Source organism: Protopterus annectens, chromosome 8.part0 (genome assembly GCF_019279795.1).
Source record: "Protopterus annectens isolate FY-2018-M chromosome 8.part0, PAN1.0, whole genome shotgun sequence".
NCBI classification, from domain to species: domain Eukaryota; kingdom Metazoa; phylum Chordata; order Ceratodontiformes; family Protopteridae; genus Protopterus; species Protopterus annectens.
In genome coordinates, this window is record NC_056741.1 from 1,255,169,246 (window position 1) to 1,255,192,634 (window position 23,389).

The 23,389-nt window shown below is 40.1% G+C and overlaps 1 protein-coding gene across 1 annotated transcript in view; it reads left to right on the plus strand.

Annotated features, from left to right (window-relative positions):
- The window catches only part of HAUS5 (HAUS augmin like complex subunit 5), a 1,223,310-nt gene that overhangs the window by 555,390 nt on the left and 644,531 nt on the right, over nucleotides 1-23,389 (plus strand). Inside the window, exon 12 of the mRNA XM_044080749.1 lies at nucleotides 5,969-6,096. Within this exon, the coding sequence (XP_043936684.1) occupies nucleotides 5,969-6,096 (128 nt within the window). The remainder of the gene's footprint in view (nucleotides 1-5,968; nucleotides 6,097-23,389) is intronic.

Genomic DNA, 23,389 nt, shown 5'->3' on the forward strand with positions numbered 1-23,389 from the left:
TGCCTTTTTTCACCAGTGACATTCAGACATGTCCACCTGTGGATGAGCTTATAAATCTGGTCTCCCACAGAGCATGGAAGGACTGAACAGAGCTCCACTGCCCATCCCACAAATAGAGAGTCTAGGAGGTTCGACAGGTTTGGAAAGTGAATGTTTGTGTCATCATCCTTTGCCTTACAGTCACTGAATTACCTGACACATTTCACAAGGTTACAGAGGGACTTAGTTAAGGAATTCTCTAACTCTACCCCTGGGTCAACGTCCGCAGAGGAATGGAAGTCTTTTTCCTCACAACTGGCTGCTCTGCAATCCATTGCTAATGCATCCATGAGATTAATCTCACACACAGCTGAAGGTTCCTCGTGGGCAGCCAGTTCAGGCATAGCCATTAGGAGACATGCCTGGATGCATTTGTGCGAGGCATCTTCTGGAAACAGCAAGGGACTACGTATTCCAATTATCCCAGTCTCTTGGAATTACGATCAATCTGGCCAGGCCTGAACTGCAACTAGTTCAAGTTTTAGAGTTTATAGGGGGTCATCCCAGTCACTGGGAATTACAATCAATCTGGCCAGGTCTTAACTGCAACCAGTTCAAGTTTTGGAGTTTATAGGGGCTCTTCTAGATACAGTTAAGTGTTTAGCTCTTCTGCCTCAAAATAGAGTTTTGATTTTGAACTCGCATGTCAGACAAGTTTTTTCTCATCCATCTTCCCCAGCAAAAATGGTACCCAAAGCCCTAGGGTTCAGTGGCTGTTGCAGTAACTTTAATACCCACTGCTCATTTTCATATGAGAATTCAATGGACTGTAGCAGCGCAGTGAACATTTCATTGACATCCCTTACAACGTGGTAAAATTCTCAGGTTTGCAGAAAATCCCTACTGCAGGTGGATATACTCCAAAGAGATTTGTCAAGGGTGTCCTTCTATTCTTCCTTCTCTGAATGCCACATTGACCGTGGAAGCCTCCCAGTTGGGGTGGGGTGCATTACTTGGGATGGACTGTTCAAGGCACGTGGTCCCCAGAAGACCAATATGCATATAAGTGTTCTGGAGATGAGCGCAGTGCTTCTAGCATTGTAGGCCCTTCAGAGCTCTCTCCCGTTAGGAACCATTGCTATTCAAATGGTCAACATGTCAGTAGTCTGTTACATCAAGAAACTGGGAGAACCAGATCCTGTCACTTGTGCTGAGAAGCAGTGAGGGTTTGGCAGTGGGCAATCTCCTCCAGCTGCTTTCTTTTAGCGATGCAGATTTCAGGGAAATCCAACATCTTGGCAGACAAGCTGAGCAGGATTATCCTGATGCCTCATGAGTGGTCTATCAAATAGCAAATATGATCTTCCACAAATGGGGTCAACTGTGCTGCGATCTGTTCGCCTCTCCTCCCAACAACAAATGCAGCAGGCTTTTTGCCCTAATTCCCTCTCAGGGACAGTCACCGAGAGATGCTCTAGTCCATGTTTGGCCCTCCAGTCTCCTTTATGCTTACCCTCCCCTGCTTCTAATACCCAAGTTTCTTCAGAAAGTGCTCTGGTTGAAGAGCAAAGTAGTCCTCATTGCCCCCTGCTGGCTTCAGCAAGTATGGTTTCCCTTCTATGGTCTCACCTATGTCCTTCTTGGACACTGGACCCCAGTCCAGGCCTTCTGACACCCATCGGGAATTATTCATCTGGATGCTGTGGGCCTCACGTTGACCTCATGGTTTCTCCAGCTGCAATGATGGCTAGACACTCCAGGCTTTCTTCCCCAGTTTTCAAAATTCTAGTCTTGTCCCACAAACCTTCAACTAGGAAGATTTATAAGAGTAAATGGAAAATGTTTTTCTTTTGGGCTCAACAGAGAGAGAGTTTGATCCTTTCAGTGCTCCATTCCCAGCTATTTTAGATTTTCTCGCCTCCACCTTTCATGATAGAGCAAGCTTCTCCACCATTAAAGTCTAGCTAGCAGCCATATCCATTTATTATATCTTACCTTCTTATTGAGACCTCTAGTTAGGGACCCTTCTCCACTGTGGAATTTGATTTTGATGTTGCAGAGTTTTATGCTTCCATCCTTTGGACCTTCGGCTAAGGTAGACCTTACGTTTCTGTCCTGGAAAACATTTTTTTCTAGTGGCTATAATTTCAGCGAGAAGAGTATCTGAATTCCAAGCTCTTTCTTTGAATCCAGCATATTTGATTTTTCACAAAGATAGATAACCTTACACACTAACTCTTCTTTTTTTACCAAAAATTGCCTATGAAACAAATATCAACCAAGTGATCAGTTGACCAGTTTTCTTTCATAAGTTTGACAATAAAGAAGAATATACCCTTCATCTTTTAGATGTACATAGGGGAATTTATTTTTACCTTCACAGGACTAAAAACGTTAGGAAAACTGATCAGTTGTTTGTCTTCTCTTCTAGTACTAATATGGGAAGACCAGACGTAAACTACTATAGCCAATTGGATAAAAGATTGTTTTTCCTATGTTTACTATTTGAAAGGTTTAACTCTGCCACGTGGTCTAATGCACATTCTTTTATTTCTCATTACAAATTGGATATAATTTCCATAAAAAAGAGCAGCATATGGTTCTGTGGTTCTCTGGAACATCCTTCTATGAGGGCCACCCAAGGTAAACATAGCTGGGGAATGAATGAAAATGACAACCTCAGATATAAACGATTTGTACTTCCCATAACTATGCATCTGTGTTGTCCATTTTCATTCTTCCTAAGTAAGATAGAAATGTCTTCAGAAAATATAGCTAGGAAGTAGGATAAAGTGAAAGGTAGAAAAAAAAGAAAGAGTGATGGTTAAAAAGTAATGAGAATTATTTAGAGGGACTGCCAAAGGTTAAAGTATTACAGAATAAGGGGAAACTCAGAACAAGAAGAAGCACAACTACAGAGTGCTAAACAGAAAGCAAGGGACTGCCTGGACAGTATACATGAGTTAAGAAAGATTGCTGTTAAGCAACTTTTTTTTTTTTTTTATAACCACTCCAGAGCACAAAAATCTTTTAGCAAAGCAGCTCAAGAAACAAAGTAGAAGGGGTTTGTTGCCAAGCTCAGGGAGCCTATAACAAGAAAAAATAATCATAGATTCCGTAGAGATATTAGACATATTTTGGAAATTTTATGAACATCTGTATAAAGCAGAGAAATATAGAAATCAAGAAAAAGTACATGTGGCATATTTAATTCTTCCATTACTATTTCCAAGGTTAGAGGTAGATGGGGGTTCATTTATTAACTGTTCGGATAGGAGGAGATGAGATAAAAATTGTGATATATAAGCAGTCCAGGTGAAGGTCTCCAGGAATAGATGATCTTCCTCAGGAAGTTTGGAAGATAGGAGGGAAGCAAGTGATGAAAGATCTGGAATGTTTTAACAGTATTTTAAAAGTAGGAGAAGCACCAACATCCTGGAAGAAAGCTATAGCAGCTGTAAAACCTAGAGATAGTAAAGATCTGTCAGGTCCAGCTTAATGTAGGCCCATTTCAATTATAAACCATGATTGTAAAGTGTTTGTAATGGCTAAAAGAATGGCAAAGGTGTTGCCAGAGTTGATAGATATGGATCAGAGTGATTTTGTGGAGGCGAGGCAAACATTTAACATTAATAAAACAATAATGATCTAGAGGGAAGCAGAATGTACGGAAATGGCCACTGTTGTTAGTGGGTATTGATGCAGAGAAAAACCTTCAGTAGAGTAAGCTGGGATTTTATGAGGAGGGCAATGGAAGCATTTACCTTCCCTGTCACGTTAATAGGGCTACTTAGGAGGATATATAAGGATTAGAGGCAAAAATTAAATTGAGGGAATTTCTTTCTGATAATTTCTATTTGAACAGAGGAACCAGACAGGGGTGTCCTCTTTTCCCTTATTTTCTTTCTATTTGAAACCAAAGGCAACAAGATGGTTAGGGATTACCTGATTTGAAGGGGTATTTCAGAGCTACACAGTTAAGGCTCCTATACATAGCACAAGCAGGAAGCTATAATTCAAAGTGGAAAGGGATGATGAACCAGGGTGGAAGTTCAAGAAATAAGGAGAAACTGGGATTTTTGATGCAGGACCTTAAGGAGCATAACAACCATGCAAAATATTATCTTCATAAAGAAGCAGAAAGTATTCTAGTAACCAAGCCAACACAGGAATGGAGAAAGGAGATTTCTGTCGATAGGGATGACTGTATTTAGAGGTAAAGAGAATGAGCAAGAGGGGCTGGAATTTACTGGAGAAAACTGGCAAAGGAACCAAGGTATTGGGAGCAAATAATTAGAGAAAGAAAGGTAATAAAATAGGAAGAGGCCAAGAATGCAATTGGACTGCAGGTTAGAGACTGCCTTCCCTAGCAATGATTAATATCAGAGTACAGGCAAAGAGAAAGGAATGGGGGGAATCATCGGTGAAAGATGAGCACTGGTAGAGTTTTTAGTGGAATCTACAACAGATGCTGCTGTTAAAATGGAAAATTAGTAGGGCATATAAAATATTGCATGATAACTATTGGAATCAATCAGAGAAGGTTAGAAAGGATTGGGAACAGGGATTGGGGAAGCAATTCACAAAAGACAATGGAAGGATATGCAACAAAGTTTAGAAGATTGAGGGTATTTGCTGGAAGTGTTAGCATATATATTTTTATACCCCAAGCAGACTCCAAAGAATGTTTCATTCGTTAGATTGCAAGATTGGAGATATAATAGGGATTAAAGAGGTAATTGGAAGCATATTTTGTGGGAGTGTAATGATTTGGTAGATTTTAAAATTTCCCTGCAGACTCTTCTGTCAGAAAACTAAGAGAACAATTTGGTGTAACTGAGGAAATTATATTTTGAGCTATTATAACAGGATCTGAATTGCTTAGACATAGGAAGGCCTTACTGAGTTTACTTCTGGTGACTGCCAAAACAGTACTAGAAAATGGAAATCAGTCTTTACTACCGTATTAGAAATAGTGAATATAGTAAGAGAGATAAAAGAACTAGAAGTGGGATATTTAGAAAAGGGTATGAGCAAACTGCATAGAAAATGGGAATTGTGGGAATAATGCATGCAGATTAATGTTTCGGATGAGAAATGAGGTTTAAGCAAAGGCAGGAATTGAATGAGCCATGTAATGTTTGATTGACTATGACTGTGTATAGGACTGTGTGATGTATGTTTGCAACTGAAAATGTGTCATTATGGTTTGTTTTCATTTATATAAATGTATGATTACATATGTCACAAATAATTCAATAAAGATGTTTTTTGCTTTAAAAACGGTAATTGGTGATTTAATCAAGTCTTTAATCAGTGATGCATTTGAATAAAATTAGCCATTTTCTCTAAGCTATTGCGAAATACAAATTGATTTTATATGGGTTTATTTGGTGTGACTAGTGACCAACAAAAGCCTATTATATTGATCTTGCTGTCCTTCCATATAGCTTCACCAGAGATTTGCAACAGACATGCCTGTCAAAATAATATCCCATTTCTAGGCATTTTATCCCCTTACAGATCACAGAGTCAAAAGAAAGGGAAACGTGTCTGCTTCCTTTCTTTGAATTGTTGAGACCTTGAAACTAGTCTGTTTTGTGCAATAGGTGAAGCACCCACCTTGCAAAAACCTTTTCATTTTGATTTATTAAATATACTACAGTGCTGTATAGTGTGGTGGCAGAATTGTCTGTGGTAGTCCATTTGTGACATATTAAGCTTCAGTCTGTTGAACTGGACCAAATTATATTTAGTAATGTAATACAGGAAGCCTGCCCCCCTGGTTCAACCAAAGCAGTATTTTGAATGCTTTCTTTCCTACAATTTCACAGAACTGTCCTGTTGAAGAAATGAGACCTGCTCAAATCCACTGTATCCAATGGCAAGTGCTACATTAAAGTAATTAGTTGCTGAAAACCATCCATAAATAGTTGAGAAATAGTGCATTAAATAATTGAATTTATTCAGTTTTAACTTTTTTCCAAAGAATATAATGAGCTGCCATCCACCCAGTCACATCCTTTTGGCGCTGGAGTACTTGGCATCGCAGAATACTTTGAAATTAAGAGAGATGACATCCAGGCTCAACATATCTGAGGACATAGAGGCACTCAAGTAAGTCTGCTTTCTGATTCCTTTTTGCCATTTGCACAGTATAGCTGGTCAGCAGTTAGCAATACCTTTCATCATCAGAGATAAGTAAATAAGAATTCTATATTGAATATTTAAAAGCTGCTGGTGCATCTCTGATTATTCTGCTTTGGTCATGTTGTTTGTGCTGTCAAGCATTTATACTTTGACTGCTAGTTATCCAACATATCAAAGTCCACATTCATTGCTGACACAGCAACACACACTATGCTGTGAATGCTGTTTTCAGGTGCAGACATGCTTATTTTTTGATTGTCTGTGGACTTCATTTTAGGGCTTAAAACAGCTGAAGTGCAACCAAAGACGTAGTATAATCACAGCAACTTCAGAATACTCTCTTTTGGCCGCAGGCATGGCAGTATAGAAATCATCCATAGCTGATTCTATAAACTTTGTTCAGAACAGAATAGAGCAATAATGAGGAGTCTGAATTCTGTCTAATATATATGTATTTGTTTCCATTTTCTTTTCTTTTTTTCTGAAACATTGTGTTTAGTTCTCTTCACTTGAAGCAACAGGCATCAAGGTGGTTTTATGTAAGTCTATCGGTGGAAATAAACCGGAATAATTATAAATGAATGTCATTGCATATCTTTACTAAAATAACTCTCACATTCCATTATATTATAGTTTGGTGAAGGAAGTGATGTCTGCCATACAATAACAACTAAAAAGGGTTCATCAGTAAATGTAATGTTAGGTTAGTTAGCTAATCAGGGTAGTGCATAACTGCAGTTCAGGTGGTCTGAATTAGTGGCTGCATTGTAAATCTGGTGAAAAATAATTACTTGCTAAAGTTCCTTATAAGATTTTTTTAGTTACTTTTGAAGATAATTTTTAGTAAGCTGCTGTTATGACCCTGCATCCTGAAATGAGTAATGCGAGAGCTTGTGTTGCTTTAGAGGTGATTTCATGCACAAAATGGAAAGTAATCTTTTGGGGTTACAAGCTATCTTTGTTGTCCATGTATGAAAAGTGAAGGTTAGTGCATTGTGATAGCACAGAATCAGAGTTGTATGTTTTGAGCATGAATAGCTTTATGACCTTATTGGGTGTGAAATATCATCATCATCATCATCTTCTTCTTTCGGCTGTTCCCTTTAGGGGTCGCCACAGCGGATCATCTGTTTCCATTTCTTCCTGTCCTCTGCATCATGCTCTTTCACACCAACCGTCTGCATGTCCTCTCTCACCACATCCATAAACCTTATCTTAGGCTTTCCTCTTTTCCTCTTACCTGGCAGCTCCATCCTTAGCATCCTTTTCCCAATATACCCAGCCTCTCTCCTCAGCACATGTCCAAACCAATGCAATCTCACCTCTCTTGCTTTGTCTCCAAACTGTCCAACCTGAGCTGACCCTCTAATATACCGATTCCTAATCCTGTCCATCCTAGTCACACCCAGTGCAAATCTTAACATCTTTAACTCTGCCACATCCAGCTCTGACTCCTGCCTTTTTGTCAATGCCACCGTCTCCAACCCATATAACATAGCTGGTCTCACTACCCTCTTGTAGACCTTCCCTTTCACTCTTACTGGTACCAGTCTATCACAAATCACTCCTGACACTCTTCTCCACCCATTCCACCCTGCCTGTACTCTCTTCTTCACCTCTCTTCCACACTCACCATTACTCTGAACTTTTGATCCCAAGTACTTAAACTCATCCACCTTTACCACCTCTACTCCCTGCATCTTCACCATTCCTCTACCCTCCCTCTCATTTACACACATATATTCTGTTTTAGCCCTGCTGACCTTCATTCCTCTCCTCTCTAAAGCTCATCTCCACCTCTCCAGGGTCTCCTCAACCTGGTCCCTACTCTCACTACAGATCACAATGTCATCTGCAAACATCATAGCCCATGGGGCCTCCTGTCTGATCTCATCTTTCAACCTGTCCATCACCACTGCAAATAAGAAAGAGCTCAGAGCTGATACTTGATGTAATTCCACCTCCACCTTAAACATGTCACTCCCACCGCAGTCCTCACCAGTGTCACACTACCCTCGTACATATCCTGTACCACTCTTACATACTTCTCAGCCACTCCCAACTTCCTCATACAATACCACAACTCCTCTCTAGGTACCCTGTTATATGCTTTCTCTAAGTCCACAAAGACACAATGCAACTCCAGCTGACCTTCTCTGTATTTCTCCAACAACACTGTCAGAGCAAACATTGCATCTGTAGTGCTCCTTCCTGGCATGAAACCATACTGCTGATCACTACTCATCACCTCCATTCTTAACCTAGCTTCCACTACTCTTTCCCATAACTTCAAGCTGTGACAGATCAGTTTTATCCCTCTGTAGTTACTGCAGCTCTGCACATCACCCTTATTCTTAAAGATAGGTACCAAAACACTTTTTCTCCACTCCTCAGGCATCCTCTGACTTTCCAAAATTTCATTAAACAATCTGGTTAAAAATTCCACTGCCATTTCTCCTAAGCACCTCCATGCTTCCATTGGTATGTCATCTGGGCCAACAGCCTTTCCATTCTTCATCCTCTTCATAGCTGTCCTTACTTCCTCCTTGCTAATCTGTTTCACTTCCTGATTCACTATCCCCACATCATCCAACCTTCTCTCTCTCTTTCTCTTCATTCATCAGCCCTTCAAAGTACTCTTTCCATCTACTCAACACACTTTCCTCACTTGTGAGTACGTTTCCCTTACTATCCTTTATCATCCTTATCTGCTGCATATCTTTCCCAGCTCTGTCCCTCTGACTAGCCAATCGATACAGGTCCTTTTCTCCCTCTTTAGTGTCCAGTCTGTCATACAATTCTCCATATGCCTTATCCTTGGCCTTCACCACCTCTCTCTCTTTGCCATGCGCCTCATCTACTTATACTCATGTCTACTTTCTTCATCTCTTTGACAATCCCACTTCTTCTTCGCCAGCCTCTTCCTCTATATACTCTCCTGTACTTCCTCATTCCACCACCAGGTCTCCTTGTCCTCCTTCCTCTGTCCAGATGTCACACCAAGCACCTTTCTAGCAGTCTCCCTTACTATCTCTGCTGTAGTTACCCAGCTATTCAGTAACTCTTCACTGCCTCCCAGAGCCTGTCTTAACTCTTCCCTGAACTCCACCTCACAATCACCCTTTTTTAACTTCCACCATTTAATCCTTGGCATTGCTTTCACACTCCTCCTTCTCTTCTTGATCACCAACGCCATTCTACAGACCACCATTCTATGCTGCTCAACTACACTTTCCCCTGTCACCACTTTACAGTGTCCAATCTCCTTCAGACTGGCCCTCCTACATAGGATATAATCCACCTGTGTGCATCTTCCTCCACTTTTGTACATCACCCTATGCTCCTCCCTCTTCTTAAAATATGTATTCACTACAGCCATGTCCATACTTTTCGCAAAAATCTACAATCATCTAACCTTCTGCATTCCTCTCCTTAACACCATACTTACCCATCACTTCCTCATCCCCTCTGTTCACTTCACCAACATGCCCATTGAAGTCTGCTGCAATCACTAGTCTCTCACCCTTGGGTACACTCACCACCACTTCATCCAACTCACTCCAAAATTTTTCTTTTTCATCCATCGCACACCCAACTTGTGGAGCATATGCACTAACAACATTCATCATTACACCATCAATTTCAAGCTTCATAAACATCACTCTATCAGACACTCTCTTCACCTCCAAAACACTCTTGGCATACTGTTCCTTTAGGATAACCCCTACCCCATTTCTCCTGCCATCCACACCATGATAGAACAATTTGAACCTGCCTCCTATACACCTGGCCTTACTTCACTTCCATCTGGTCTCTTGCACGCACAATATATCAACCTTCCTTCTCTCCATCATATCAGCTAGCTCTCTCCCTATACCAGTCATCCTGCCAACATTCAAAGTTCCTACCCTCACTGCTACACTCCTAACCTTCCTCCTCTCTTCCTGCCTTCTGGCATGCCTTCCCTATATCTGGTGAAAAATCATTACTTGCTAAAGTTCAGCAATATTGTCCAAACACTTTCTTATAATATTTTTCTTAGTTACTTTTGAAGATAATTTTTAGTAAGCTGCTGTTATGACCCTGCATCCTGAAATGAATAATGCGAGAGCTTGTGTTGCTTTAGAGGTGATTTCATGCACAAAATGGAAAGTAATATTTTGGGGTTACAAGCTATCTTTGTTGTCCATGTATGCAAAGTGAAGGTTAGTGCATTGCGACAGCACAGAATCAGAGTTTTTATGTTTTAAGCATGAATAGCTTTATGACCTTAGTGGGTATGAAATAACAAAAAAAAAAAAGAGAGTTACAGGTGCGTCACTGTTTTTCTTAACAAAATACTTTCAGACTTGATAAGCATTGTAATGCAATAGCAAGGTAGCCAAGTTACTAATTAGTGTCTCATTATTTTAATCAGCCTCAACATGCTGTGCATTGAGAAAGCAGTCATGGATAAAATTACCAAAGAATGGGAGCTAGGGCAGCATGAGAGGTGCAACTGCTCCGGGCACAAAGTGTTGGGGACCCAATCAGCCAGTCCCAGTCTCTCTTTCTTTAATGCAATACTGGCTTTTAAACGCCAGTTTTCCATTTGTGGTCAAACCTGAGCACTGTAACGCTCCCTATGTGGTCTAAATTTTAAAAACTGCTTGCTACATTGTAGCAACAGTTTTAGAAAAAAAATATTTTTTTAACTAACACCTGGGAGCTGTAGCACTCTGTACAGGCAGGGCGTAAACTGTAGCAACTGTTTGTAAGAAGATATTTATTTATTTTAATAAATGGGGGGGTGTAGGTTTGTGGGCAGAGTGCAGAACTGAGACCTGAATGACTGGGCAGGTGGGATGGGGGCATGTTATGCATCTGCCCACCTGGCTGGTGTCAATAGAAGGAACATGTTTTTTTGAGCTCTTCAGTGGAAGAGCTCAGGGGTGGGGTAGGTTGGTGGAGCTGTAATAAACAGATTACTGTATCTGCATTAAGCTTATCTAGTAAAGTGCTTTTTTTGCTCTTCACCTGAACACTTGGTCGGGGGGGCTGCCTGTTCATGCTACCTGCACAGGGCAGTGGCTGAACCATCTATGCTTGCTTCTGAATGGGCAAAACTGCTATGTAATGCATTTTTAATATGTGAAAGTATGGGGATCATCTTCTCATGATAGATATACACTGAGGACAGGAAATGCTGCATTTAGGGCATAGTTGTCCTTCAAGGAAATAATTGTTTTGACAGTTATAAATCAGAGTAAGTATTGTACATGAAGCTCTGAGGGTACAGTAGTCAAGTTAAACACAGGCTTAATATCTTTAACAGCTGGTTTTCAGTATGCTTGCAGACCATTCATATTTACAAACATGCACTCTTCCCAGTGCAGTTGAATTGTATTTACTGCAATATAAAAGTAAGTCTCAAATTCTTTGCAGAATTACTTTATTTTGCCTTGGGCAATTTCACTTTCTCTTGTATTGTTTTTCACTTTTTCCATCCATTCTTTTATTAAACTAGCTCCTTTATTCTTTTTATCCCCTTTCTTCCTCTTTTACCTTTCTAATGAGCCAAAAAACATCATCAATGTTACCAATTTGTTTGGCCTCTTCCCAACTGTATGAGTCATCACCTTTTTTGACCTGACAATCATTTAGGACATTGGACCTTGTGTAATTGCAGTCCCAGAGTACTAATTGACATCGTTGCACAAGGTCTGATATTTTCCATAATCGCCAGTCTCTGCACTGTACTGCTGTTGGAGGTGCACAGTCCATGGCAAAAGGAATGATTATTTATATATTTATTTGTTTATTTTTTGCAATGGGAGACTGCTGCCCCCGTTAACCATGCAAGAAAACTCTCTCTCTTTTTTTTTTTTTATATCAAGATGGTTGGGGGAATGAAGAGTGTCTGCCCCCCCTTGCATGTAGAATTAACTAAAATAATTCCAAGAGTTTTTTTGTATGTTATGGCTGTAATAGCTGCCAAACTACACTACAACTGTAACGTTTTGATAACTACAGAAATGTACTGTGAAATCCAGTGTTCCAAATTAATGTCTTTCACTTTATGTCCATTCTTTTTTTTTTTCTAGACCACCTTCTAGTTTCCTGTTGCTTATTTACACATTTATCCACAAGGAGCAGTCTCTCCTTGCTGCCATGTCCTAAAATACAAATGTATGCTTTCTCTGAATTTGATTTCAAAGTTTGCTTTCCTGCTCCTTACTCACTTCTCATACTCTTCTTTTCTTTACAAATCCCAAACATATCATTTTGATACTGATGTCTGTAATGGTCATTTTTTTGTGTTCTTCCCTATTTGATAGTTTTTTTATAATGTAATCAACTGGTGGTGCTGTGGTAGCGTTGTCGCCTCACAGCAAGACATTGTCCCGTTCGATTCTCAGCTAGAGCATCTTCTATGTGGAGACATGCATGCGTGAATGGGCGTACCTTTGTTGAAGGCTGTGCGTCAGGGCTGGCAACTCGGCACGTAAAAATCTACTGCCAATCATTAGCGGACCGGAGTTCTGCTGTGGCGACCCCTAACCGGGAAGAGCCGAAAGACAAGACAACAACAATCAACTAGGTGCAAAATCGATATCCATTTGTCCTACACTTGTTCCAGTTTCATTATTCAATCTTTCATCATTCTAGTTTATTCCAGCTCTTCTCTTTTCTCATATTTTTTTTTCATTTGTTTTATCTCCCTTTTATTCTATGCCCAGTTCCTTTCCTTGACACAAGTGCGGTTCTTTATTCAGTTGGAATAATTCTTCCCAACTCACTTCCTTTCTCATTTCTACTTTGTCTTTTTGTTAAAGAATTTAATTATACATACCTACCCCATCATATATCACAATTCCCTTTGTAACCATTGAAACACTTGAAAAACATTTTGTTTATCCTACAATCTCTCCTGCAGATCCATTATTTGTCTGACTTTATTCTTTATTGAACTGTCAAAAACAAGTGACTTGCCTTGTTTTTGTATTTTTATTATTCCACCTAAATTTTTTACTTATTTTCTATTCAGTATAGTCTTCCAACTGCATAATCAAAATCTCCATTATCTGCTCTATTTGTCCTTTATAATAGTAATAGTACTTTATCACTTCTTCCTATGTCTTTATCTTAATTTCTTTCCTGAGTTAGCTTTCCCCATGTTTTTGCCTGTAGTCTATTTTTAACCTTCCTTATGCTGATTAACTGTATGTCAAAGCATAGATGTATATTGGCTAGCAGGTCTGTAGCTTTAGCATTCTAGTTGTTCTCCCGCTTTCATTAGCCTGCCCTTCAGTATCTGGTTTCATCCTTCTCCAAGTGTACCTAATGCAATGACTTTTTGCAATCGTTTTATTTTTTTACAAGTCTCCTGAAGCTAGCAAATGCCTAAAACTGTACAAGACCCAACATCTTTTTGAGACTTTACTGACTGTTCCCAGTAGCTGGTGGTTCTGTTATGTCTTTTTTTTTTTTTTTGCCTTTTCACTGTATTCTTCTTAAGTTGCCTCCTTATGAATGGTGGCAGTGTCCTTTTGACAGATCTTTGCCATAGGGTGATCATGTATTCACTTTGAACATCACTCTTTTGAAGATTGTAAAAATATCTTTGAAATTGGCAATTAAAATTGTTGAGGTTATTTGAAGAAATGTTTGTGTTGTAATTAATAGGGCAACATATTTAAAGCTACTGCAGTACATCCATCGTGTCAAATACATGTTTATTATTTTTGCTGATATTTTTCAGTAGCTTTGACATAAATTTAAATTACACTTGTAATAAAGACTCACTTGTGTAATATGAAATTGTCTTCATGCAGTTTTGAATTATACTTCCATATTTGCTTTGCAAAATAGCATTTCAAGATGGACTTTGGATAGTGAGGGTACTGTAGTTCAAGAACCAGTGCATCATGCATGTCATTGTGAAACTTTGAGGGAAAATAGTCCACTTTATGGCCATTTGTTGAAATACCCATTAGAAACTTATTGCACCGTGGAGCCCTTTCAAAATACATAACAACACTCAAATGAGTTTATGATGCAAATCCTGCACCATTATTTGTTAAAGTTTCATGGAAGTGATTAAACAATGATTCCATAGCAGAAGCTGCAGATTGTCATGAGGAAAATAATGACTTTTTTTTGTTTTTGCAGGCATGTTTTCAGTAGTCTTTAGGTGAAGTGCACTGGTAGATTAGTACCTGCTGGCATCCTGTTATAGGAATTTGGAAGGATGTGCTGTGCAATGATATGCATGCATTGTTGAGTTGTAATAGGATTCATTGTTCAATTCACACCTAGAAACTGCACTTATATTTTAATGTAATGGAGTGAATTAATTTTAGGCAAATATACTATGTTGCACTTAGTACCAAATCATTTCATTATAGGCACCAGTTAGAGCAGCGCACTGTCTGCTAACAATTTGTGGTTTTGGTTGGAGTGTTAGGCATGTTGCAGAAGAAACGTTTGAGAGTACTGGACAGTAATTCAACTTTGCAAATGATGATTAGGCAGTCCTAGTGGTTTACACTGCTGTTTAGTGATAAGTGTTAGTGGTACAGCAGGTAGCACACACTACTTTGGTGCAGAAGGCTGTGGGTTCTATTCCCACACCATCTAGTTAAAGTACTGACACTCCAGTATAGTAAAAGGGGAATGGTGCACTCCTGAGTGTGTCATCCTTCAGTTGAGGCATTAAACTGAGGCCCCGGCTGCCTGAGTTGGTGGTAGCTCAGGTGGATGTAAAATATCTCACAGCACTTATTGAAAAGAGTAGAAGAATTTCCCTAATGTCTTGCCCAAATGTATCATAGTAGTATAAAATACCACCTTGGTTCTCCCCTGAAAAGAGGCTGCTAACCTAGTGGGACTAACCCAGTCAACAATGGATAAATAAATACAAATATAGTTTTTGTACATAAATTGTGTACTTGCAGTGTCATTAGTTTATAAGCAAGCAAGTAAATCTCACAGTTGCCAAAGTTGTGCAATACTTAAATTTGCAGATCAAAGATACTGGGATATGTATGGTGCTGACAGTATATTGTGTGATGTACTAACACCATGTGCAGCTCTTAGTACATTCCCTGCCTTGCACTGGATGAGCTGGAAGTAGTAGAAATATTTTTTTTTGTTTAGTTTCAGTATTAATACCTGCACCTTAACCATAATAATAATATGCTTTCACGATGACTTCACTCACCATTTTAGTCATCCATCAGAGGCAACTACAGCTCCTTGATTCTAACATTTGCTCATCCTGCTTAAGAATGGCCAGAAAGAACTAATTTGCTCTTCTTGTCTGCAGTGGTTCCTCACTGCCACGGTATCAGTAGCATGCATAAGCCTAAAAGGAAAGAATACTTATAATTTTCATATAAAATGCGAAGTTCTTCTTTTACTTTCAGATGACATTGTCTTTCAGCTTGCACAAGTGCTCACTATACTTGTAGCAGCAAAAGTTATAATTTTTTTCCAGTCTGATCTATCTTTGAACAGCATTCTGATGCTGGTTTTATACTTTGATACACTCATCCTGTTATATTTTCTTTGGTGGCTGCTCTAAAAAAACAAGTATTGAATTCCTCCACCCATTTGGAGTTACTTCACGGTCTGTGAAAGTTTCAGGTGGTGCTCACTTTGAATAAAGAAATGATTTCATGTGATTTTTCTGTCTACTTTTTTTTTTTTTACAATGTGTGTACGAGGTGATTTCCATTTTTAGTAAAATGTATGCAATTAATTGTGTTTCTTTAACTTCTACTTCAGGAACCTAAGTTAGAATCAGCAGGCAAAACAGCAGCTCCCATTTCTTTATAACTACTTTATAGAGTCTTGGACTTTTTTTTGTAGCATTAATTAAGTGTGTCCACCTTTGCCCTAAGAAGCAACTTGGCTGCAGTCTTCATATTACAATTCTACATCAAATAAACCAAACAACAACGTAAAGCAGTATATTAATGAACTAAGAAAAATAAAAAAAAACACCGCTCAGGGTGAACCAACCCAATTTTGTTCCACAAAATAAAATAAAAGGTTAAGGTTTAAGTGCTTTAGTTTGTAAAACACTGAACTTCATCAGAAGCAAACCATCCCCTTAAAACAGCCATAAATATAACCTCTGGTATGAAATTAATGCCAAAAGGCACTAAAAGCTTAACCTTTTATTTTATTCTATGGAATACAATTGGGTTGTTTCACCCTGAGCGGTGTTTATTTTTCTACAATTCTACATCACCACAGTTGCTGCATTTTTTACAGGAGTGTAGAGCAAGATGTGAGTTATTGTTGTCACTGCCAGCAAATTAGTGTTAGTTTAGTAGGAGCTTTTTATTTACTTTTTATCTGGGTAAGGCCAGTGGATTTGCAAGGGCAAACTGTCTAGTTAAGTGACTTGCTCAGAATCACACAGCAAGCAAGTAGAAATGGAAAGAATCCTATCACACACCGTGGCTACAAGAAGCAACTTGTTAACTGCTCAGAGCCTTAATCCTCTGCTCTAACTGACCAGCTTTCCTGTGAATGAGCCACATTTGATGCCTGTCTCAAACCTTGGTGCATGACCGATATGAAGGTAGTATAGCAGTAGTATGACATGCATGGTTTCATGAAGGTTCTGAAGCAAAACCAAGACAGACAAAATTTTAACGACAGAATAAAACAGGCCCAAGGCCACCAGGTCTAACTTCACTTCACAGTGTGCTGGTCTTGCAGTTAGGTCTGCTTTATTTATTGGCTTTTTGTTGTTTGACAGATGTCTCTCCATTATATCTCCATTTTTGAGCGTATGCAAAGTCAGCCAGAGAAGTGTCTTCCTGACATCCCCCTTTTGAGTTTCTGCCCTCCTTCCTTTCTTTTTGAAGCCTTTTGAAGTCCCGCATGGAAGAGTATTACCTTTAGTCACCAGTTGGCTACTCAGTGGTAAATATTGAGTGGGTTTCCACAGGTTCTTAGGTCTGTGAGTTTGTGCTGTACCTGTACTGATATTCTAACATTTGAGAACCTCAGGGAATGATGTTTTAAGGCTGAGCAGTTGCAGGAGAGCACCATGCAGCAGTTTGCTTAGGTTATTTTGATGCTGGTGCTTTGCCTCTCCCTGGACTATGTTAATGAAATGCAGCTGTTATTCTTCTTCATGTCTCTTGCCATTCTGGCATCAGCTTATTGTCTGAAGTTCATTTTTCTCCTCACCTCACCTGAAGGGTAACATAGGTGAATCTAGAAGACCTAGAAGAAGAAAGTTGTCCCGTTTCTCAGATTCTTATCATTTTGAACCATCTAAGATTTTGTAATTTATTTTAGAAAAGGTAGCGGTAATGAATACTATTCCTCCTTTGGGCTGTTTTCTTCCATATCCTTCATTTGCAGAGGCCGTCAAGCTGACAATCCACTTTGGAATGATAGTCTTTTAGCTGTCCTTAAAAAAAACATCTAAATACATGCTTGGGTCAGGAGGGGGCTGAATGTTTGTCATCCCCTCCCCTTTCCTGCCTGTCCTGAAGAGTGTTATTTTGGTAACCTGGAAGAAACCGAGTTCAAGGCTTTGGTGCTCAAAATAGTGACTTGGTCTTAAATCCCTCATACTAGTCTGGTCATTCCATTAGATTAGGCACCCCACGAATGTGGGTTGTCGCTTTTTCAACCCAGCTTAGGTTTCAGAAGCCCTAGCATTTGGCCCAACTGTTCTTATCTCAGGAGTCCAAGGTCATGGGCAGGTTTTGTAAGAATATTCTTTTCTTAGCCACCATAAGACCTTGCATCACTAAAATATCTGTGCCTTGGGTCCTACTTTTAGATTTATTTGCGACTCAATTTATACTTTTTTTCCTAATGTAAATGAATATGAGACCATGGAAAGGATACTGCATATGGCTTCAAAGGTAGGGTTTCAAGTTGCAAGAAACAGCTTCACTAATGCAATTGCTAGGATGGCTGCTGCTTTACTCTATTAGGCATTGTCTAGAATAAACAACTCTTTAGTGTGTTTGTTCTTCCATAAGGACCTGTTCCAAGAAATTCTTGATTTCAGTTTTTGAACTCCTCTTCTCCTTGGGATTTCCATTCATGAGAGTATAGTTGTCTTGATGGAGAAACTGTAAGTACAAGTTTAGCCTCAACTTTTCCTAATTTCCCCAGGATGTAAAATGAATTTTACCCATTCTTGATCTTTGAGACTTGAGCTTTGTTGCTGTCGTTTAGTTGAATTTGACTTTGTGACCTCAACGACTTAAGTATGCTAGGCCTGCCTGTCAAGAACTGCTTCTTGACATTCTTGCAGATCTGTATTCATTACTGCAGTAATGCTGAGTCTACCCACCCTTTTGTGCCCTTTTGTTTTGCCTTTGACCTTTCATAGCAGTCATTGTCTTCTCTAGTGAATCCTGTCTTCATTATTTGACCATAGTAATTCTGTTTTATTTTTATTGTAAGCCTTCTGGTGAACAGTTTGCATTTATTTCTTTAAAGATGTACACAATTCATCTTGTAGTGGTCCACTGAACTCTCAAGTTTTCTCTAACACCACGGTTCAAAAATAGATTTTTCTGGTGCTTAACCTTAGCTGTAGTACAACAGCCATGATTAATGAGAAAGCCATAGCTTTGACTATATGGGCCTTTGCTTGACAGTGTCATATTTTTGCTGTTTAAAATCTTATCTATATTTGCCACAGCTTTCCTTCAAAAAGCAAGCATCTTTTAATTTCATGGCTGCAGTCATCATAGCAGCAGCACAGTGGTGCAGCAATTAACGTTGTTGCCTCACAAGAGATTCTGTGGTTCGATTCTCAGCTTTAGGTGCCTTCTGTGCAGAGTGTGCAGGTCCTCTTTCCATTCGCGTGAGTTTCTTCCGGGTGCTTTGTTTTTTTCCACATTCCAGAAACATTCGCCTGGAGCGTTTCTCCCCAGACCGCTACTGAAAATAGGCTCTGTCCTAGTCGGACTTTCCCAGTCAACAAATGTTAAATAAATAAATTTGCTAATATCTTTAAGCCCAGTAAAATAATATCTGTTACTGCCTTCACTTTTTCCTCATCAACTTACAAATAATAGGGCTAGCTGAAATAATTTTAGCTTTTTTAATACTGAGAAAATAACCAGATTTTCCACTTTTTGCTTTCACCTTCATCAACAGGCTGTTTAATTATTCCTCACTTTATCCATCAGCTGCATATCTGAGGTTGTTAATGTTTCAGATTTCTTAATCTAATCTAGCATTTTGCATGAAAAATACAGCTTTAACCAGACTATTTTCATATCTTGAAGCAGGCAAATGGTCTATATCCAGTGCTAACTTTTACTTCCTGTACTGCATACTAATCCTTCAGGAAGCAAATAAGATGACAGATGTTCATCGTGTTTCACTGTTGCAGTCATTACACTTGGGTTATCCTGCTGGCAGGCGACCCGTAGTCGGCCCGAGTTCCAAAGTCTTGGTCCGGCGTCGGTTGCTGTCACCTCTTCCCTGACGTCAATGCGCCAGGGGTATAAAAGTTGCAACCGACGCCATTTTCTTCAGTCTTTCTTGCGCGGTGCCCAAAGCAAAAGCAGTTCGCAAGTGCCGGTCGGCCGACTCCTGAGATTTTCAAAATTTAATTTCAGAACCGAAGTCTTCAATAAAGCTAAGTACCCCATTGGGGAAACTTTTTCTTGCTCCAGACCGATGTCAGTAAAAGTTAATAATTGTATTTCTTGTGGGAAGCAAATACCTCATAACGACTTTCATTCTTACTGCATTCCTTGCCTAGGCCCTGACCACGATGTTACTAATTGTCGGTTTTGTGCTAGATTCAATAAACGCACTATTAAACGTTGGTTTGATTTTGCTTTACATTATTTTGGACGAAGATTTAATTACATAATGCCATTGGAACAACCGATGATCGGAATATATAAAAAACGCAAAGACAAAGAAAAGGACAGACATCCGAGGTCCAAAACCGACGAAGCCTCTTCTAGGCCAGTCACCAGTTCGCCGGTTCTCAGTGAGACGCTTTCGCAGCCCCTGACACCCGCTACCTCAGAGCTACAGGCCATAACCGACAACCACGTGGAGACACCGAGGACTGTGGAAACTCTGATATTGGGCCTATGGAAACTATACCCTCAGATGGGTCCGGAGCCGCTGAGCAGGCACCGGCTTCTGAGGGTGTTTTCAGACCTTCTCAGCTTACAATTAAAGCTAATACAGCAGCAAAGGCAAACACCATTAAAGACAAGGAAACAAATGCAGCATTCTCCAGAACAGTCCTCCATGCCAAAGAAACAAAAGCTTAAAATGGCCGAAGACCTTATTACTTTAATCAGGGGCTCCCATCCCCCTCCTGACAAAAGGCCTAGGCAAGACACTGGTTATGATTCCTCTGATCAGGTTTCCATTTCTTCTGATTCTTCTTCTGACCAGGGCTATTCTCTCCCTCCCTATGAGGACTCTGATGCTGAAGAGTCCATTCCTTCAGCCTCACCGCCTGAGGATTATTTTTTGGGGAAACCCTGCACACCATGAGGGAGCATTTCCATTGGGACAGCCAGGATTACTCAGAATCCAAGAAAAGGCTCAGAGATTTCCTTTTATTGCCTCAGCACAGGCCCCTAGCTATCCCCCCTGTGCTTGATATTGTAGATGATGTTTTTTTCTGAATCCAGTCTGTCTCCAGATTCTTTACCCCCTGCACCAGTAAAGCCAGACAGGTACTACAGGGTCCCTGACTCTCATAAATGTCTTTACAAAAACTCTGCTGCAGACCCAGGAACAGTTTCTCAGGGTCCTAAAGGGGTTAAAGCTTCCACTGCCAAAATCCTGTCCCCTCAGATAGGGATTCCAGAGCTCTGGACAGATGGGGGAAAAAAGTTTACACTCCTGTTACTTTAGCTATAAGAGCTTTAAACTGTCAGTTTCACATGCGTAAATATCAGCAGTATCTCATGTCATTGTTAAAGCGGAAAATGGTTACAAATATAGAAGGTCCTGACAGTAAAGAAATGCAGGATTTATTGCATGCTGTTGAACAAGTGGGAAAGCATACTCTGCAATGTGGTTTTGATTCATTAGAGCCTTCTTGTAGAGCCGCAGTTACAGGCTCAGTCATTCGAAGACATGCTTGGTTGAAAGAACAAAGTTTACCTGACCATGTTAAAGTAAAATTATTGGATGCTCCACTACAGCATGATAATTTGTTTGGTGTTAAGGCAGAAGAGGTGTTAAAGAAAATGGAGGATAAAGCAAAATCAATGCAAACTGTAAAAGATTCTTACAGGTTCAACCACCTAGATTTAGCAGAAACTGGCCTTCAAAAAATTGGTCCTTTCCAGTGTCAGACAGGCCACAAAGAGGCAGATACAGATGCCTAAGAGGCAGATCTCAGCCACAAGGCTCCTACAGACCTAAACAATGGGGTGCTTCAGCCTCCAAAGGAGGAGAAGACAAATCACAACCTTATAGGAAACAGTCTCAATGACTTCCCTCTGCAAATGCCAAGCTTTTACCAGTTGACAGCACCCCTAGGGGGAAAGCTAGCACTTTTCTCAAAAAATTGGCACATGATCACCCAAGACCAATGGGTGTTGAATATACTTTCTCAAGGGTACAGGTTCCACTTCCACACGCTTCCAAAACCAAAAGGTATGCCAAACCTGCCACAAAATCGATGGGCAGAGGCACAAAAACAGATTGCTGCTCTTATGGATATGGGAGCTATTCAAAAAGTTCCACAAGAAGAACAGGGCCAAGGATTTTACTCACGACTTTTCCTAGTACCCAGAAAAGAGAAAGCCTGGAGACCAATACTGGACCTGTCAATCCTAAATGCTTTTCTGGATGTTCCAAAATTCAAAATGTTAACACTACAACAAACAACTTCTGCCCATGCTGAGCAAGGAGGCTTGGCTAGTTACTTTTGATCTCAAGGAGGCATACCTGCACATCCCAATCAGACAATCGTGCAGAAGATACCTCAGATTTATAGCAGGCTCAATGCATTACCAATTCTCTGCACTGCCCTTTGGCTTATCTACTGCGCCCAGGGTCTTCACAAAATGCCTGGCACCAGTAATTGCATTTTGCAAACAAAAAGGAATTCAAATATATCCCTACTTGGACGACTGCCTTATTCAAGCAGAGAGCAAGGACATTCTTCTAAAGCACCTGGCGTTTGTAAAAAGATTGCTAATTTGCCTAGGGTACACAGTAAACAAAAATAAATAAAACTAGTGCCCTCTCAAGAGATAATATTCCTGGGTGCAAGCTTAAATACAACTGCTTATCTCACGCCAGACAAACAAAGGCAACTGACTCATTACTTTCAAATGATGGCAACAAAGACCCAGCTCCCTGCAAGAAAAATTCTGCAGGCCCTGGGTTACATGGCATCTTGCATTCTACTAATTCCATATGCCAAACTGCATGTGAGGAAACTACAATGGTATCTCAAAAGTGTTTGGACTTAGCATTGTCGCAGCCTGCAGACAATCATAACCTTGATTCCCTGCCTACAACAGGAGTTTTGATGGTCGTCCCAGGCCTGTCACCACAACAAGGGACAGCCTTTCACCTTACCTACAGCCAGGCAGACAATAACAACGGATGCATTGGATTATGCCTGAGGAGCATATATGGCAGGAAAATGTATTCAGGGCACGTGGCCCAAGGAACAAATGCATCTTCACATCAATCAAAAAGAGATGCTAGCTGTACAGAATGTCCTGACAGCCTTCAAGGACCTAATACATCCAGGACAATTATTGATAAAGACAGACAATACCACAGTTATGTGGTACATAAGCAAGGGGGGACACATTCCTACCCCCTATGCAGACAAGCCATGACTTTGTGGAACACAGCACTGACCTACCAGGTACATCTGCAAGCACAATTCCTGCCAGGAACAAAAAATACACTGGCAGACGAACTAAGCAGAAATCTCATGGATCCTCACGAATGGAAGCTAAATCCACAAGTGTTTAACATGATAACAAGGGAGTGGGGATGCCCAGACATAGATCTTTTTGCCTCCCCTCACAATTGCCAAATACATAAATTTTGCACAAGGACTTATCACTCTCAAGCATGGAAAGTGGGTGCTCTATCTTTCAGCTGGAAAAACCTGACAGTCTATGCCTTCCCTTCGATGCCTGTCCTCACCAAGGAGCTTCTAAAAGTCAGACAAGAGAGGCCAAAAATGATCCTGATTGCACCAGACTGGCCACGCCAGCACTGGTACCCAATCCTAAATACTTTGTCCCAAGGCCCACCTTGGCCTCTACCT